This window comes from Epinephelus moara, chromosome 5 (genome assembly GCF_006386435.1).
Source record: "Epinephelus moara isolate mb chromosome 5, YSFRI_EMoa_1.0, whole genome shotgun sequence".
Lineage (NCBI taxonomy): Eukaryota > Metazoa > Chordata > Actinopteri > Perciformes > Serranidae > Epinephelus > Epinephelus moara.
This window is the reverse complement of record NC_065510.1, coordinates 13,870,346-13,887,899: the sequence shown is the minus strand read 5'-3', so window position 1 is coordinate 13,887,899 and position 17,554 is coordinate 13,870,346. Positions and strand designations below refer to the sequence as shown.

Genomic DNA, 17,554 nt, shown 5'->3' with positions numbered 1-17,554 from the left:
TAACTGAACATACTTTTTAAACTTTGGGTGTAGGAAAAGGTTTAAAGTATTGTCAAGCAAAAGGCTCAAGTCCAAGTGAAGACACGAGTCATTGGTATTGTAGTTCAAATCATTTTTGACTTTGTCAAGTTGAGTCTAAAGTCATCAAATTTGTAACTTGAGTCTGACTCCATACCAAGTTTTTTAACTTAAGTCCACACCTCTGAGGACAGGCATATAGATATATGCTTTTGCTTCTGCCTGAGGCTTTTCAGTTATTACTTAGCCTAATACATGAGCTGATTTTGTTAATATTGGTTATACTTATTATATTAAGTGTGATGAATGAATACAGCTGCTACAGCCTGTCAGTCCTCCTGTCTGCGGCTCCTCTACCCTCCTTGTCCTGTGTGTGTAATCCAGCTGCTGGGCCAAGGTAAGGTGTGGGAACCCCTGCAATTCTCCCGGCGGCCTGCTGGGGGCACTGTTGACTGTGAAGTGCAGCCCAGACGCCATCTTGAGGAGACCCCGAACGCAGCGCTGGTTGGTGACTGACAACAATCTGAGGCGCATCATGATGGGATTACTCACCAACAAATAAAACAGCAGCACAGCAGACTTGTGTTACAGACTTTAAAGGGAAAGGAGAGGAGCTGCCCGGCCCGTGTTCACCTCCCCAGGTGGCTTTTTTTTCCCACAGAGAGGTTGCGCTGTTGCCTGATGGCCGGCTAGCTGCTCTCTGGACTCCACCGCGGCCTGCTCGGGAGGAGGAAGGGTGGTGACGGCGCAAAATGCTCTACCGCTGACTCCCAACAAGACAGTTACCTTACCCAGAGACTCCCTGCGAGTTGGACGACGACCACGATGCACTTATAGATTTTTTAAACGCTCTTAACTTTACGATTTTTTTGTTGTTGTGTGTGGGGGCAGTGAGCGACAGTGAGTGCCGTCTTGCGTACCCTGAATTCCCAGCCTGAGACATGTCATCCAACTGCACCAGCGCAGCGCCTGTCAGCGCTAGCAAAACCAAGACGAAAAAGAAGCATTTTATAGGACAGAAAGTGAAATTATTCCGTGCAAGTGAGCCCATCCTCAGCGTTTTAATGTGGGGGGTCAACCATACGGTGAGTACATCTCAAACGTCTCGCTGTGGCTGCTGAGCGGTTTGTTTATGCTGCTGTTTTGATTTAGCTACCATGCTAACACGTTAGCCAGCTGCCCTCATCTGTCAAGCCAGCTTTGATGCTCCCAGTCGGCCTTATAATTTGTCTGTTTCATGGATATTTGCCAAGTGTTTAGTAGTGTGCTAAACGTAAATCTGTTGGCTGACTCTCTGCTGAGCTGCTCCGTACAGTTTGTAGCTAACCGCTGATGCTTTGATAGCTAGCTGCTTCTCGCTGTGCCTGAAGCGTGCGTTTTGCAGGGATTGAAGTGTGTGTGCTAAACTCTCTGCAGCTGAGAAACGGTTATTAAAAACCAGCATGTCCGCTGCAGTTTATGCATTTTCACTCATAGCACAGCGTTACCAGTGTGCCATCATAAATCATGGATGGTGTACTGTTTTGGAGCCAAGTCGTGAGCTGCGGCTGCTGTAGTGCAGGCGAGGAGTGGGAGGGGTGTGACAGGCAGCCGGAGCAGCAGGTTACACAGATTTCCAGCCACACAGCTGCAGACAGCAGCCTGCTGCCTATTGTTTAAATAAACCTGATCTGAGCTTGCATTTGCAGCTCCTGTGCCCGGTGGCTGCATCCAAGTGCTGCAGTTTATTCCATCACATCATTTCCCTATAAATAGAGCAGAGAAATATATCACATTCACTTTTGGCTGAGGCTGCCTAGGGCTATGAAAAGCGTAGTGAGGGGCAGATTCGACTCCAGTGATGGATGGAGTGGGTTTGCACCAGCAGCTTGCTCTTGCCAAGTGTGCAATACACCTAGTACCTGTTTGGCCACACACCCACTATGACACAGTTTGATTGGTACTTGAGAAGCAGCTTCTCAGGTGTGAGAACAGTGACGCAGGGTAGAAACTTTCTGACCTGTTTTCACTGAGAGCTTCTGTCATCTGCATTGTGAGCTCATTGCCACAGTCAGGTGTAATTTTGTTTTCACATCCTTTATTTTTGGCTCCTTCATGTCAGTTAAAGTTCAGTGCTTTCCGAGTAGCACTGTTGGGATCGTATGGCAGTAAAGGGTGTCTGCAGGTATTTAAAAAGTCTTAACATGTCTTAGATGTGATTAATATGAGACCTTAAAAGTCATTAGTCTTACATTTAAATTCACAAGGCCTTAATATCCACAAACATATGAGTTAATGTACCAATCTTTTAATGTCTTTTTGTCAAAACTCTTACAAATCTTTAAACCTTCAGCTGGACCTAATATTATCAAAATGTACTGGCAATACATGCCAAAATGTAGATTAACCTAACACACACCAAGTACCAAATTCCGAAAGAAAACCTACCTCTGCATGGCACCACATATAACCCTCATACTTACCTGCAATGCTTGAATAAGAAAAGATTGACTGCTCTTGAAAAGTTTTTACATCGAGTGTCTGATATCTGTAGACACCCTGCAGTACTGGTTGGTAAACCGACTCGTCATCCAAACATAAATGTTGTCAGTAATTCATAATAACTCAAAGGTGGGTACCTGCCAAAAGAGCAGGTAGTGACAGCAACAGATTTGTTTATGACAGTGGCAAAGCGTTTGTGTGTCTGACGCTGATTTCTGGAACATGTAAGAAGCCCAAACCATAGCTAGCCTGTTAAACGAAATTACCATGTAATGCATACAACCAAGGAATTAAGGAAGCAGCTAATGATATGGTTATCACTGCAGCACATCCAGTATTCAGTGGGTGAACTTTGGCAGTGGGCGTGTGGGTGCAGCACACAGGCCTGGATTGGAGGTGTGGGTGGGAAGCCGATTCAAGACATCAAACGGACTTCTCTTCAAAGTCCTTCCAGTCAGGAGTTGTATGCATTTTTAATCGTGCCCTACCTGTGATGCCGGACGACTTCACTTACACACAGTGTCAGATAGTGTTTAGATGATGTACTACACAACCTGTTTGATGCTGTTTAATCCCTTGAATTCTGTCAGCAGATAATTGCCCACATAGGTTTATCAGAGCTTCAAGTTGAGGGAGTGTTTGTATTTTACTGCACTGGCCTTTCACTGAGCCCATTCAGCATTATTAACTGACACTTTTATGATAACAGAGTCTGATATTTATAGAGGCAACTGCGTGTTCATATTTAAACTTTATGTTAAAAACTCAATAAATAACGTTTTAATACTTTTTAAAGTCAAACATCACTTTTTGATTCGTTAAATTCACTACGCACATCTGAGTTCATGCAACTAAAGCTACAGTTGTTTCGTTTTTTATAAGAAATAACTTTGTCACATTGTTTGAAACTGTCCACACAATTGTACACAAGGCATATAATCTGTGAAAAAAATCATGTTCCTCCTCCTCATCATAGCTCGAATGGAATTTGCAAGAATTCATCACGTGTGAACGAAAACATGAATCGGCGCTGAGCAGTCAGTGACACAGCTGTTAGTCTTTTCAATCACTGCTCATGAACTGCAGTCAAACAAGGCAGCACTGATCAAAAATGAATCACTGAACCATCATATCTCTGGCCTCAGGTGTTTCCAGAAACATATTTTAGTGTACTGTTTAGCTGTAAAATGAGAAAGTTTGTGACCTGGCTGCCATGTGGAAAACATTTGAGACAAAACGAAGCGCTGACTGGAGCAAACTTTTTCGTTATGTGTCTGAAAACATTTGAGGTGAGAAATAGGCAATGCAGTAACACAATCCTGATTCATGTTTGATCAGTGTAGCCTAGTTTGACAGTAGTTCACGAGCTGTGACTGACATGATTGACAGCTTTGTTAGAGACTCCTCGGCCCTGATTTGTTGTTTTCGTTCAGCCACAGTGGATTTTAGCAAATGCCATTAGAAGCACTATAAAAAGGAGGGACATTATTTTTTCACAGATCATCGCTCTCATGTACTACCATAGCTAAGTCACCAACTTTAGCTTTAACAGGCTTCCACTAGGAAGCTACCAGACCAGACGTTTTCTTTTTTGAAAGCTTTATGTACATATGTACATATAATGTATAAACAACAACCATTTTAAGCGTTTCTTTACATAAATAAGATTTTTGTTGTTATTTATATTATAAATATGGAAGTAAAAGCCTGGACACATATGATATTTAAGTCAGGTAGGCTGTTTATGAACTCATATGGGTGTTTGTGCTTAATAAATATTGTGCCAAGCAGCTGTTGCACTGGTAAGAGCAGCACATTTTCATTGAATTAACTTTAATGCACCATCAGGAGTTTGAGTTGACTTTCAAAATGAAAAGAACGTGCAGTAAATTACAGCACTGCCAGGACTGTGTACTGCCCCTTGGCCACCCTTTTAGTTCATCCATTTCTTAGTACTTCATTGTTCCTTAAAAAAATACTTCACCCACAAAAAGAGTGTTTTTATATCAGTTATTCACTGTCTGTTACCCTGAATTTGTGAAGAAAATGTTTTTCTCATGCCTCTATGGTGAACGAAAAATCCAAAAAAGGCAAGCAATCTTCATGATTGGGGGACCACATTTAACAACAGCAAAACTATATCAAAATATCCATTTACAAACATTCACACAACTCCTGCAGTATAATCCAAGTCTTATTTATCCAGTTGTATGCTCAGTACTTCCCAAATTCATTTAAAATGTGACATATAAAACACTCATCTAAGAGTAACGCACCCTTATCCTCTGTGCGTGAGTCTGTTTGTACTGACCTGTTTAAAATTGTAAGGTTTTAGTGAAAATGCATGTGTTTAGGAAGTGCTGAGCATACGCCTGGATAAATGAGACTTGGATAACACTGCAGGAGCTGTGTGAGAGTTTGTAAACAGATGTTTTGACACAGTTTTTCTCTTCTTAAATGCAGACCTTGGTTACTTCAATTCATTAAGAATTATTGCTTTTTTTTTTGGATTCTCCGCTCACAGTGGAGGCATGCGCGAAACAGAGTTTTTTTCATGAATTCAAGGAAACACGGGGTGAGTAACTGATGTACAGTTGGTCGTTTTGTGGTTGAAGTATTCCTTTAAATGCTGTTGCACTCAACTTTCTCCCTGGGGTAGTGTTATCTCTGTGGTCTTTCCCCCCAGTTTCCCTTGCATGGCTGTTTACTTGATAATCTGCAAGGAGTTTTCTGAAGTCCACCAGTGTGAGCGTTTGCCCTGGATGTGTGTCAGCAGATAAGATTGGACTCGGGGGGGGTTTAGCAGCAGTAGCAAGAAAAATTGTCAGCCTGCTCTTTGGTCCCAGAGTTAATGATTGCTGCTGGTAAACACTCACAGAGATTTGGCAGAACGTGTTTGGGGTCACATGAAAGTGATGATGCATATTGTTTTTGGATAGTGAAGCGTGTTACAGCTGTTTTACTGATCAGCATGTGCGGTACTTGAGGCCAAAATAACATGTCTATACACATATTTCTCAGTTTTATGTTAATGATAAAATGTTTAAAGCACATCTTTATTTGCACGACTGGAACTGTTGCACAACAGTTGAGTACATTGTGTAGGAGTCTGTTTAAATCATAATTTCAAACTGTTAGTGAAATTACATATTGCTGCTTTGATTTCTTGTATCACTGAAATAACACAGTCTGTTAGTTTGCCTATCAGCTTTTTCTTCTCGCCATCAGACTCTTCTCTGATCTCTCGTTCTCACTTCTCTCCCTCAGATTAACGAGTTAAGTAATGTGCCTGTACCAGTAATGCTGATGCCAGATGACTTTAAAGCCTACAGTAAGATCAAAGTGGACAACCACCTATTTAACAAGTAGGTACATCACAGCTTATGTACTGTCAGTGCAGTCTGTTAAGGCCACAATCTGTTGTCCATGTGTAAACAAAAAGGTCAAAGGGTCAAAATGACTGACAGATAGTTTTGTAAAGTGATGGCTTTCTGTCATTGCTCAGATGCCCAAATTACAGATTTATTCAGTCACATGTACATCTGATGGGGTCAAAAATGACAGATTATGCCTTTAACAAATCTTTGCATTCATCAAATCCCATAACAATAAGAATTCACCTTCTCTGAATGGCTTGATATGTGTCGTGTTCAGAATGAACGTCACCATCCATATTGTGACAGTGACTTAGGACTAGGGCTGGGTGGTATGACCTAAAATTTATATCACGGTAAAAATCGAATCCCTTCACGGTAACGGTATATATCGCAGTATAAATTTAAGTGTAAAAGTTATAATAGAAGTGTTTCTGAATGGGTTTTGTAGTCCCTTGGCAAAGCTAAATTGATAAAAAAAAAAAACAACAACAACAAAAGTAAAGATATAATGTATTTTTTAGAGCATTTATTGTGCAGAATGCAGATCTCAAAACTCAAAATTAAAACCCAGTACTCTATGGTGCAAAATGTCCCCTGGGATCTATATCAAAAGGTAATTTCCTTCTTTTAGCAAAATCCTAAATGACTGAGTTGTGTTTTTTCCACCTGGACCTTTATGCTCTGCCATTTCTCCTCTAATCATCACGCTGTAACCTGTGACAGGCTGCTATGATACCACAACTATCACACATTCACATATGGAGTTTTTTGTGGAGCCCCTAGCGTCACATAGGTTTACATTACCAAAGGTTTATGACAAACTCTCTTGCCGAAAACCAACTCCCGTGTGCGCACGGCGAGAGAGGAGAGGGAGAGACGCTGTGCTGCTGCCAGAGGAGACACTGAATGAGTTCCCTCTGAGCGGTAAGTCGCTAAAAGAGTCTGAGAAGTCCGGGGCTGTTCATAAGACATTAACTCACTCACTCACAAGTTCTCCAGCAACACATGTTGCACGTGCTACGCTAAATCACGGACGTGAACCAGTTCCTCTTGCTCCGCTGTCTCTGTGCTCGCAGCCATTTTCACACTGAGGCAGGTGCGATGACGTCATCGACAATAGGACGGTAGAGTGCAAATCTCTACCGTGGGCCAAATTTATATCATTTCTACCGTCTACCGCATATACCGTGCAGCCCTACTTAGGACGCATTCACACTGGCGCTATTTGGTCCACTTTAAATGAACCCCCTTCCACGGATAGTTCGGTTCGTTTGGAGTGGTGTGAACGCTCATTCGAAGTCTGGTGCGGACCAAACAAGCAAACCCTGGTCCACTTGAAAACTGGGGGTCTCGGTTCACTTGCAAGAGAACCCTGGTGCGGTTCGCTTACAGTGGGAAATGCAAACAGAGTATCCAGCAAACCAAAAAGAGGAAGTGGCGTAGAGCGCAGTGTGTTTTGGGTAGAAAAACAACAAAGCCAACAGCAGGAAGCGTGAGAAGCAGAGGTAAAAAAAAAAAGAAAGAAGAAGTTGGAAAATGTCTCGTGGGCAGACGCAGTGAGGAGGTGCATAAATGCATAAATTTGGTATTGCTCCATTGTTTTTGCGACGACCATGCCGGCTGAAGGGGATGGATTTCCGTTTTTGGTCCTGGCCAATCATTGAGCCAAGTTTTCTTCTTCCTCGTGCTTTTTTTTCTTCCTGGTCAGTAGTCGTTTCGGGCAACACCGCCCACAAACAAGCAGCTGTTGTAACTGCGTGATTTTGCCCAGGTGGTTTAAAAAGTGCAGTGTGAAAGTGAACCAAACCAAATGAAGGTGTGACATTTTTTGGCATTCCCCGCCCAATCAAACCGAGTCCCCCGGACTATCCTGGTGTGAATGTGCCCTTAAACGAAACTCTGGTGTTTTTCAAGCTGGACCCTACTTTCCCGTAGTTTTGTGTCAAAGTAACTTGTCAGAACAACAATTTTTGAAACTGGTTCAGAATTTAGACTGAGTTCTGCAGCTGGCAGCTGTGAAACAGGCCCCAAAGTCACCACTCGGGGCAGGTACACCCCATCAATTTGTGTCCATTAAAAGTGCGTTCTTCTCCACTGACAGGCTCAGACTGTTATTTTAAGTGGCTTACAACATCATGTAAAGGACCCCACAGAGAAATTAAAAGTTTTTTTTGTGCCTTTTGGTTGATTTGATTTGTTTGTGTCCAAGTCTCGCTAAAGGAGAAATCTTGTTTTGAAATCTTTCACTATTTATGAATGACTTGGAGTTTGATATTCAGTAATCCAGATTTATGTATTTAGGTATTTATTACTTTAACTCAGATGTTCAGTTTAACAGTTATTTTCTAATAAAGTCAACGACTGTTCATTTCTGAATCAGCTACTGGCTTTTTCCAGCTCCAAAATATTGTTATTATATTGGCCTTAAAAATCCACTCTTGGTCGACCTCTAGTTAACAGGAAAAGGAGCGCAAAGATGTAAATGTCAACTCTGAACTGTATTATTGTCTGTTCAGGATTCAAGCAACAGCAGGAATAAATGTAAAAATCAGCAAGCAAACAACATCAGTCAGACTTCTCCCTCATTTCCAGTAATGAGCCTCCTGAGCTCCTGCTGGTTGCACTGACTCTCTGTGTGTCTCTCCATCTCTTCTCTGTCAGAGAAAACCTGCCTAGTCGCTTTAAGTTCAAAGAGTACTGTCCCATGGTGTTCAGAAACCTGAGGGAGAGGTTCTGCATCGATGACCAGGACTACCAGGTGAGTCACCCATGGTTAGAGGAAACAAACAAACTTTGATTAATGACATGGAAATTATTTTGACATGAAAGAGTTCTTCAGAAGTTTAAAATGTCTACTTTGAAGAAAGACTTTAAGTGTGTGTGTTTTTTTGGCAGAACTCTCTGACAAGGAGCGCCCCACTCAACAGCGACTCCCAGGGTCGCTTTGGCAACCGCTTCCTGTCCAGCTACGACCACCGTTTTGTAATTAAAACAGTGTCCAGTGAGGACATCGCAGAGATGCACAACATCCTAAAGAAATATCATCAGGTAGAAGCCCTGCGTACCCCCACACGGGACATACACAGACAGACAGCTGGCAGAATCACTTTTGATCCAGTACTTCGATATCTGTATTAGGGATGTCAGTTTAGGTGAATTTTGGTTTCGATAGCTTGACACCCATTAACTGGCATTCGTTAACTGTATGTGGTAAAATGTTGGGTAAGAGTATTGGTGCTTTCCTACAGTATTTAATCTGTATTCCCTGTTTATATAGATAGAGTATAGGAAAGAAATTTAGGAGCACCAGTCCGTGAGATTAAGATCTGCCTCCTCCATCTGAATCCGAAGCCACTGGTGCATGTAAATGATGCAGAACCGTTGAAATGATATGGCTGTAGAGTCGTGCTGTGTCCAGTTTTAATCAGTTTTCATACTGTATATTTGATTCCCTACTCCCACACTTTCTGTTACACTCTCTGCTTTCCATCCCTGATTGTCTCCAGTTTATCGTGGAGTGTCATGGCAACACGCTGCTCCCTCAGTTCCTGGGCATGTACAGGCTAACGGTGGACGGGGTGGAGACGTACATGGTGGTGACCCGGAATGTATTCAGCCATCGCCTCACTGTTCACCGCAAATATGACCTGAAGGTAAAACATGTTGGTTTACTACACTACAACAACATGTATCAACCGCCCACAAACGTTTGTCAGGATAAATCACGCACACACAACTGAATAGTGCAAGCACAAGAGGTGGAAGAAGTACTAGAATATTGGTACTCGTGTAAAAATTTACTTAGTAAAATTAAAAATAGGTCAGTTAAAATGTACCCTGAGTACACATTACTAGGTTATATTTTTTTAAAGGGAAATAGGGGGGAGGAGACCAGAAAAGTCAAGGCTCAATAGCCATCGCACTATTGTAGAACATGGGGATGACTGATTGGTTTTACTGAGGCGTCCGCAGTCGGCCCTGAGTGGCAATATATTCATATGAAAAATAAAGATAAGGGTGAGAATTACAATTCTGCCATCTTTAATAAAAGACTATAAACAAATGCCTACAATATTAAAACGTTTTAGTGTCAGCCGTCATCCATTCAGATGTACTCAAAAAGTCCTGTGAGACTGAGTGCACTCAAAGAGCACCTGAGCGGGCACTATTCCTTTATTTCTAGCACGGTCTGCTGTAACCACCCAACACTGTCTGCAGCTTTAGTTACACTGCACATGTGTCACACCCCTTAACTCCCATGAGGTCAAAGACCGTGGGTACGTCCCAAGTCATTTCCCCACTCCTCGATCCTCACTTGAACTTGAAGCCGTTGTGTTGCACCGCACTCTGAGGAGCATCAAGAGATCTCTGAGGAGCGACGAGCGAGGACACACAAGAGCAGCCGTCACAGAAGTGTTTTATCAGCGGACACGCCCCCGCATTGTATTGATTGGACACTACAGCTGATGGACTGATATGATACAACTCATCATACTGGAGTTTCATACCAGAGTGAAGACAGATGAGAGATTAAACTCAAGTGTATCACTCCCAAGTTTGATATTTTATTTTCTGATTCACCATCTTGTTAATAAAAACAGCTGGGTATATTCTAGATGTGAACAACAGAAGGACCATAGACAATTTTCTTTCATCCTCCATTAACCTTTATTAGTTTATGGATCCAATGATGGTCAGAGATAGTCTGTCTGTCAGCAGGAAACACTTATATCATTTATCGTCATTTCCATTCAGTCCCACGTGAGGCTGATAATTCCTGAGCGTTACAGAATTTCAAATTTCCCTGAAACATTTATCCTAATAAATAATTTCCAGTGCTCAAAAGACACTTAGTTTATATTCTAGGTTATTAAATAATGAATTCACTGTCCGACTATTAGTAATACAAATGCAAATAATGAATCAATCATATAAATGAAGGCATTCTGTTCCCCTGAGCGCGATACAGTAGAGTATAAATACATATACATGTGTGCAGACATAAACTCAATCAAGTCTCTACAGCTGTTAATAAAGCCGACTGGATCAGCTGCCACTGCCATCAGAAAAGGATGGTGCTTAACACGACACTTCAGAGGGGATGACATGTTTCTCTAAAAGCATATTTCCTTGTTTCCTCTCTCCTTGCATGGTTTCCTTGCATCTCTTCATGCATCCTTGGCAGGAGAGACTAAGATGCAAGTGGATGCAATTTAAGAGACCCCATTTCTTAGCATTCATTTAAAAGCATGCCACCCAGCTGTCTGTGATTGGATTGCATTATGGGTAATGTAGGCACCAGGTTTTGAGATATCTCTGGTTTTGAGTCAAGTAGGATATACTGTAGGCCAGATGTTGAAAAGGGCATGTCAGTGAATTTAAGCAGGGAGATGTTCATACTGTCCTTGGGTAATTTGCAGGAGATGAGAAATCATCAATAAAGTATTCTGAGTTTGTGCTGAATATTACAGCGCACAGTTTCCAGTAGTTGTGAACACAGTGAGCCAACTGCCTCCTTACTCTCCCCTTTAAAAAAAAAAATCCTTCATAGCGTAAGCTTCTACTCCTGCCAAGTATTCTCTGGAGAACACAACCTCGCCTCGTCAATATTGACAGTTTAAAAAGAAGCTGTCTGAGTTAAAGCCGGTAATATGCTAACAATGCCTCTGATGTGTCTTCAGCTGCTTTCAATTAATTCTATTTTTGTTCTTATTTTCCCTCATTTTTAGGGTTCGACGGTCTCAAGGGAAGCCAGCGACAAGGAGAAGGTACGTTTTATTTCCGTGCGGTGATGGCTGCTGACATGATGAGACAAAAATAAACGCCCTTAGCTCACCCCAGAGGCAAACTTTCAAAGACAGCTAAATTAAGGAGGTTTTAAATAAGCAGATGTATTCTGGTACGTGAGCAGATGTGTTCGAGTAGTTCCTTTTGTGCTGGCCTCATGTGATCAGCGTGGAATACTCTGTTTCACTTGTTTTCTTTAGTATGTGTAGTAGACCATTATTCTATCTGAGTTGTTGGAACTGGACTTTCTCTCAGACCTGTGAGACCAGACATCATTGAAGGACCACAGAATTTGACCTCTGTGTATTGACCATAGTATTACACTTCTATAAGTATAAATCTTGCCTCTATTCATGCACCTAAATTCTACAGTTGATGGAGTTTTTGACTCCTTGACCTCAGTACCAAACAAATCTGAGGATTAAAATTCAGGAAAACTTAAGTATTGGGTTTTTCATTCCTGCGATTGTTTAATACCAGAATAACTTTCCCTCACTCCAGGCTAAAGAACTCCCCACCTTTAAAGACAATGACTTCCTGAATGAAGGCCAGAAGCTGCAGATAGGAGATGACAACAAGAAGTACTTTTTGGAGAAGCTAAAACGGGACGTAGAGGTAAGAAACACATCCAGCTTTTCATCCAGGCTGTCATCGCATTACAAGCAAATGTGGCCAAAATCTAACTTTTTTGCTCTCATGCTTTTCGGAGTAGTGTGGACACAAAATTCAGATTTTTGTCCAGTCAGGTCTGAGCCACTTTCTTATGTGGTCCTAAATCAGATGTCCAACATATCAGATCACTGGCCATGCAGCTGTAATGACAACGGTCACATCAGGGTTTATGGTTTTTCCATGTCGTCCTTCACTGTGAATACGCAGATCACTCACCATACAGCGTCGGAGCATTCTGTTGAAGCTACAGAATGCTGCCGTAGCCATACCACTGCTGCAGTAGGCTGCCAAAGATCGGCTTAGACATGTATGGCTGAATCTCTCTGATGTTTCCTTTGACCTTTACATAGCTATTCTGATGCACACTGCTCTGTCTTGGCTCAACCGAGCACAAGCAGAAGTGTTGGGTGGGGCCGAGGCCAGACCCTGAGTTTTCCAGTGAGAGACAAAAAGTAGATGTGCTTTGAGGCCCTTTTTTTTTTTTTCACTTTCTATGTAGGGAAAACCATGATAAGCAAAACATTAAAGGGGAGCTGTGCCCATTTTCAAAATTCATACATGTTTATATTGTTGGTAAATGTGCACAAGTCTATCATAAATCCAAAAACTAGAGTGCTAAAACTGAAATTTGTGATGTCATCAAGTGACAGTCTGAAGCTGCTCCTTAGACAATGAATTGGGAATGATGTTATGGATGACACTGAGAGCACCCAGGGGAACGTTCTGAGTATATGGGTACACTTTTATGTTTCAGAGCGGAGAACACTACAATAGAATACATCTCATTCGGGTATAAAAAAAATCTGACTCCCATTCATTGTCTGTGGAGCAGCTCCAAACTTTATACTCTATGACATCACAAGTTTTAGACTTCCCTCTCGGGTTTCTTTTTTGAGAGAGAGTAGCTCGTGTTCACAAATATTGACTTAACTTTCCTCAGCCATTGAAATTTAATATAGGAGCTCGTAATTTAAGTGGTGGTTCCCTCTAATGACTCAAAATAGCAGATGACCTTCAGTTTTGGAAACCCAAAGGTGATGCCTCATCGCCAGCCTGGCAACCGCTTTTAAAAGTTGAGCCCTGCATACTTTATCTGAAGCAGCTTAAATGATTCATTTGATGCCTGTCATTACGAGGGAGGAGTTCAAAGTGCAGATGTGACAATGAGAAATTCCAAACAGTGTGGCACATGTATTCAAATACTGTGTTGTATGTGTGTGTCAGTTCCTGGCCACCCTCAAGATCATGGACTACAGTCTCCTGGTGGGAATCCATGATGTGGAGCGAGCAGAGCAGGAGGAGATGGACGTGGAGGGCGTGGGAGAGGAGGAGGAGTACGAGAACGACGGGATGGGCGGAGGCGTGCTCACCGGCTCCTTCGGCACGCCTCCCGACAGCCCTGGAAACCCTCTCAACTGTGGAGGATTCTTTGGCCCCGGGGAGTTTGACCCCTCTGTGGACGTTTACGCAATCAAGAGCCAGGACAGTGAGAGTCGTCTTTGACATCCATCTGATGTAGCTGTAGTTTTAAATGAAGCACTGGCAGCTGATTAGATAACTACATGTCTGCCAAAGAAGAAGAAAATAAGAAGCATAAGAAATAAGATTTTTTTTTTATTTATTTAGTTTTACATTTACCTTAAATTTCTGATTTATTTATAGATGACATTAACACCTCGTGATGTGTTTCTTTTGTGCTAGGTGCTGTGAAGAAGGAAGTTTACTTCATGGCTATCATCGACATCCTCACGCACTATGACGCTAAGAAAAAAGCTGCACATGCTGCCAAAACTGTGAAACACGGGGTGAGTGTCAAGATCACATCATGATCCATCAGTCTATGGCTACACGTGAAAAGGGCAATGCCCCAAAATGTTATTTATATAACATTTTAATTATTTAATAAGACATTTAAAGTTAATTTCATATTCATTTAATCATTATTAAACTCAATCCAGTAATATGATGAAATGTTCAATCATTCTTTTTTCATATTTACAGTTTATTGTAGTTCATTGTTTTTTCAACTTCCTCTTTTCTTAAGTCTGTTTTTATTTCATTATGGCACTTTTGATGACAGTGGGAGGTTTCACCAATGGTCCGTCCCCTTTCCCACCTCCCTTCAGGAGTTTGCAGGCTCTTTTTGGAATTGTTGCAGCCTGAAATTTCTGATGTCACAGCAGCTTTCTAAAAAATAATTTCGATGCATGTTTTTCTTCTTTTTTTTTTTGCAATTAAATTGCGGGGGTAAGTGAAACTTAAAAATACAGTTGCGACACTATCGTAGATTGAAAGCCTGTCGCTACTGTTGCAATAAGCAGTCAGTCATTCGAAGCAGCGCTGATGGATTGTCTCTGTGAGCACTCTCCTCCTGCTCTCTCTCTGTTAACACAAGCTAACACAACAGCAGCGGCTAACATCCCACACCGAGCTGTTAAACGGTCCCAACAGTCTCACACCGACACTGAAACGTCTCCACCTTGTTGTTAAACCTGTTAATAAATGCTGGGTAATGTTAGTCGTGTGATGCTAACACACACAGTCGTGTCACCAGGAGCAGAGGTCACACCCTCGCAGCAGTAGACAAGGAGGGGCTGAGCGAAACAATATGCTGCCAGCAGCTGTACAATGAAATGAGATTTTACCCATTTTAAATAGTCAAATATTCAGATAAATTGTAATGATTACATAAAATTGCAAGGTCAGAACGTAGAATTCACAGGGTTTGGTTGAATTGATGCGATCACAACATCCTGGAGGGACTATCTTTCAGTCAGTTACATGTGCCCTGAGCCTTGCAGCAGGCTGACCAACTATCAGCCTGTCATAGGACCCCTGGAAGTGCATTAAGTCCATATAATATATAAAAATAATGGAAATCAAAGGTATTAATGGATTGATTTTTCATGAGTGTTGCTCCATCTATCTAATTATCTGCCTTGCTGTTTGTTTGTTTTTTAGGCGGGGGCCGAGATCTCAACAGTGAACCCGGAGCAGTACTCCAAACGATTCTACGAGTTCATGTCCAACATCTTATCATAGACTCATCTCCCATCTCCCAGTCCAGCCACTCACTTCCTGTCATAGATCTGTCAAATGCCACGCACTTACTTCTCTTCTCCTCCACCTCAGTGTAGGTTCATCTCCCCCAGCCTCTCTACTACCATTTAAAAAAAAAAAACTACCAGTATCCTCCCACAGCCAGCTCCAGTCTGGTGGAGGAAGGATGCACCGAGCCTGTTACACAGTTCAACACACCACCACCGCCGCCGCCGCCTCCCCGGCTCCCTTCTCCACTGCAAGGAAAACTCGTGAAACCGCTCACTGAATTCGGAACTACGTCCTGATAATCTCCCTGTTCTTTTAAAAAAAAAAATTCTGCTTCCCAGTCTTTCTCAGCCACCTTGTTACTCCTCACGCCAGCACGGAAACTGTCTCACTAATGCCTTGAACAAGTGTGTCAGCTTCAGCAGTTAACAGTCCGTTAGTACAGTCTCTTTGGTTTCTGTTCATGTCGTTGTTGTTCCTATGATTTCTATTAGACACACACACACACATACACGCACACACAGATGTAAACAACTTGCACAGATGCTGAATGGTCAGATTGCATGACAAACTCTTTGACAGTCACCATCAGGCTTCTCTCTCAGTAACAACAAAAGAATTAAACCTACTGCTGACAAATTGGAACGACGGGATAAACTCATTAATATATAATGGTGTATTAAGTAAATGAATGCAATATCAAAAAATGCATGGCTGATGTGTACATGAGACTCACCAGTAAGTTGAAACATCAAACCACTGAACTTAGCATCTGAGTGTTATGACTAAAACAACAAAAACGGAAAAAAAAATTGGTGTTTGAATGTTACGTTGCCATATTGTTTTTGAATATTTTTGAAATTTTAACCGTGAGCTTGGTGGAGGTTGGTCTAAGAAAAAAAAAAATTCACATAAAAAAGGGGAATTCTGCAGCAAATACTTGTTTTATTACCATAAGGATCATTTTTATATCTTGTTTACATTAATGTAGCAATTTTGTGTTTGTATACAGTATTGTTTTGTTACCAACAGACATTAGAAAAAAAAGGTTACTTGAAAATGATTCATTGCATATTAAAGGGAGTTTTATCTTGTTTTTGTTGTTCGGCTTTGCTAATTTCGTCAGTGACTGTCCCTAAAACGCTTGTTAAACAGTTGGTACACAAAAATGTTTTTATTTGGGTCATGTGATAACAGCTGAGCTATCTCTGTGGCAACTGGCCAGACTCAGTCTACGAAGGAAGACAGTGAGATGCTGTCAAAAATCACCATAAAACATCTCATTACACAATTCAAAGGATTTTGTGCCATGTTACTATAAAGGGACAGTTCACCCCCAAATCAAAAATACATATTGTCCCTCTTACCTGTAGTGTTATTTATCATTTTATATTGTTTTGGTGTGAGTTGCAGAGTGTTGGAGATATCGGCCGTAGAGATGTCTGCCTTCTATCAAATATAATGGAACTAGATGGCACTCTGCTTGTGGTGCTCAAAGTGCCAAAAAAACAAACTCAGCAGCAATGTCTCTTTCCAAAAATCATGATCCAGTTACTCAAGATAATCCACAGACCTTGAGAGCATTTTAATGTAGGAACTATTTTCTTTCTACTGAGCTACACCCGCCAACCATATCACTGCACAGAATTCATCCAGTCCACAGGCGGCGGACTTTGCAGACTACCAGGGAGTCTGCTTGTGGCAGGGGTGTTCAAGCTTTTTTGGATAAGAGCCAGATTAGATTATATGAAAAGCGTGGGTTCTCTCCGGGTACTCCGGCTTCCTCCCACAGTCCAAAGACATGCAGATTGGGGACTAGGTTAATTGATAACTCTAAATTGCCCGTAGGTGTGAATGTGAGCGTGAATGGTTGTCTGTCTCTATGTATCAGCCCTGCGATAGTCTAGTGACCAGTCCAGGGTGTACCCTACCTCTCGCCCAATGTCAGCCGGGATAGGCTCCAGCCCCCCTGCGACCCTCAAGAGGATGAAGCGGTTAGAAGATGAATGAACCTGAATTCTAGTAAAATCAGGAAAGGCCCTCTGATAAAGGTATGTTTTAAGAAGGGACTTAAAAGAGATCACTGACTCGGCCAACCTGATTTCCTCGGACAGACTGTTGCAGAGCCTCGGGGCCCTGACAACAAACTGTGTCCCCTGTAGCAAGTAGGT

At 41.9% G+C, this 17,554-nt stretch overlaps 1 protein-coding gene across 1 annotated transcript; it reads left to right on the top strand.

Annotated features, from left to right (window-relative positions):
* Nucleotides 1-472: 472 nt before the first annotated feature.
* Nucleotides 473-16,477, top strand: LOC126391023 (phosphatidylinositol 5-phosphate 4-kinase type-2 beta). The gene is made up of 10 exons (XM_050045597.1): nt 473-1,103; nt 5,767-5,864; nt 8,538-8,634; nt 8,772-8,924; nt 9,383-9,529; nt 11,606-11,644; nt 12,165-12,278; nt 13,560-13,821; nt 14,037-14,140; nt 15,297-16,477. The coding sequence occupies exons 1-10, from the start codon at nt 960-962 to the stop codon at nt 15,375-15,377; spliced, it is 1,239 nt and encodes a 412-aa protein (XP_049901554.1). The 5' UTR covers nt 473-959; the 3' UTR covers nt 15,378-16,477.
* Nucleotides 16,478-17,554: the final 1,077 nt, after the last annotated feature.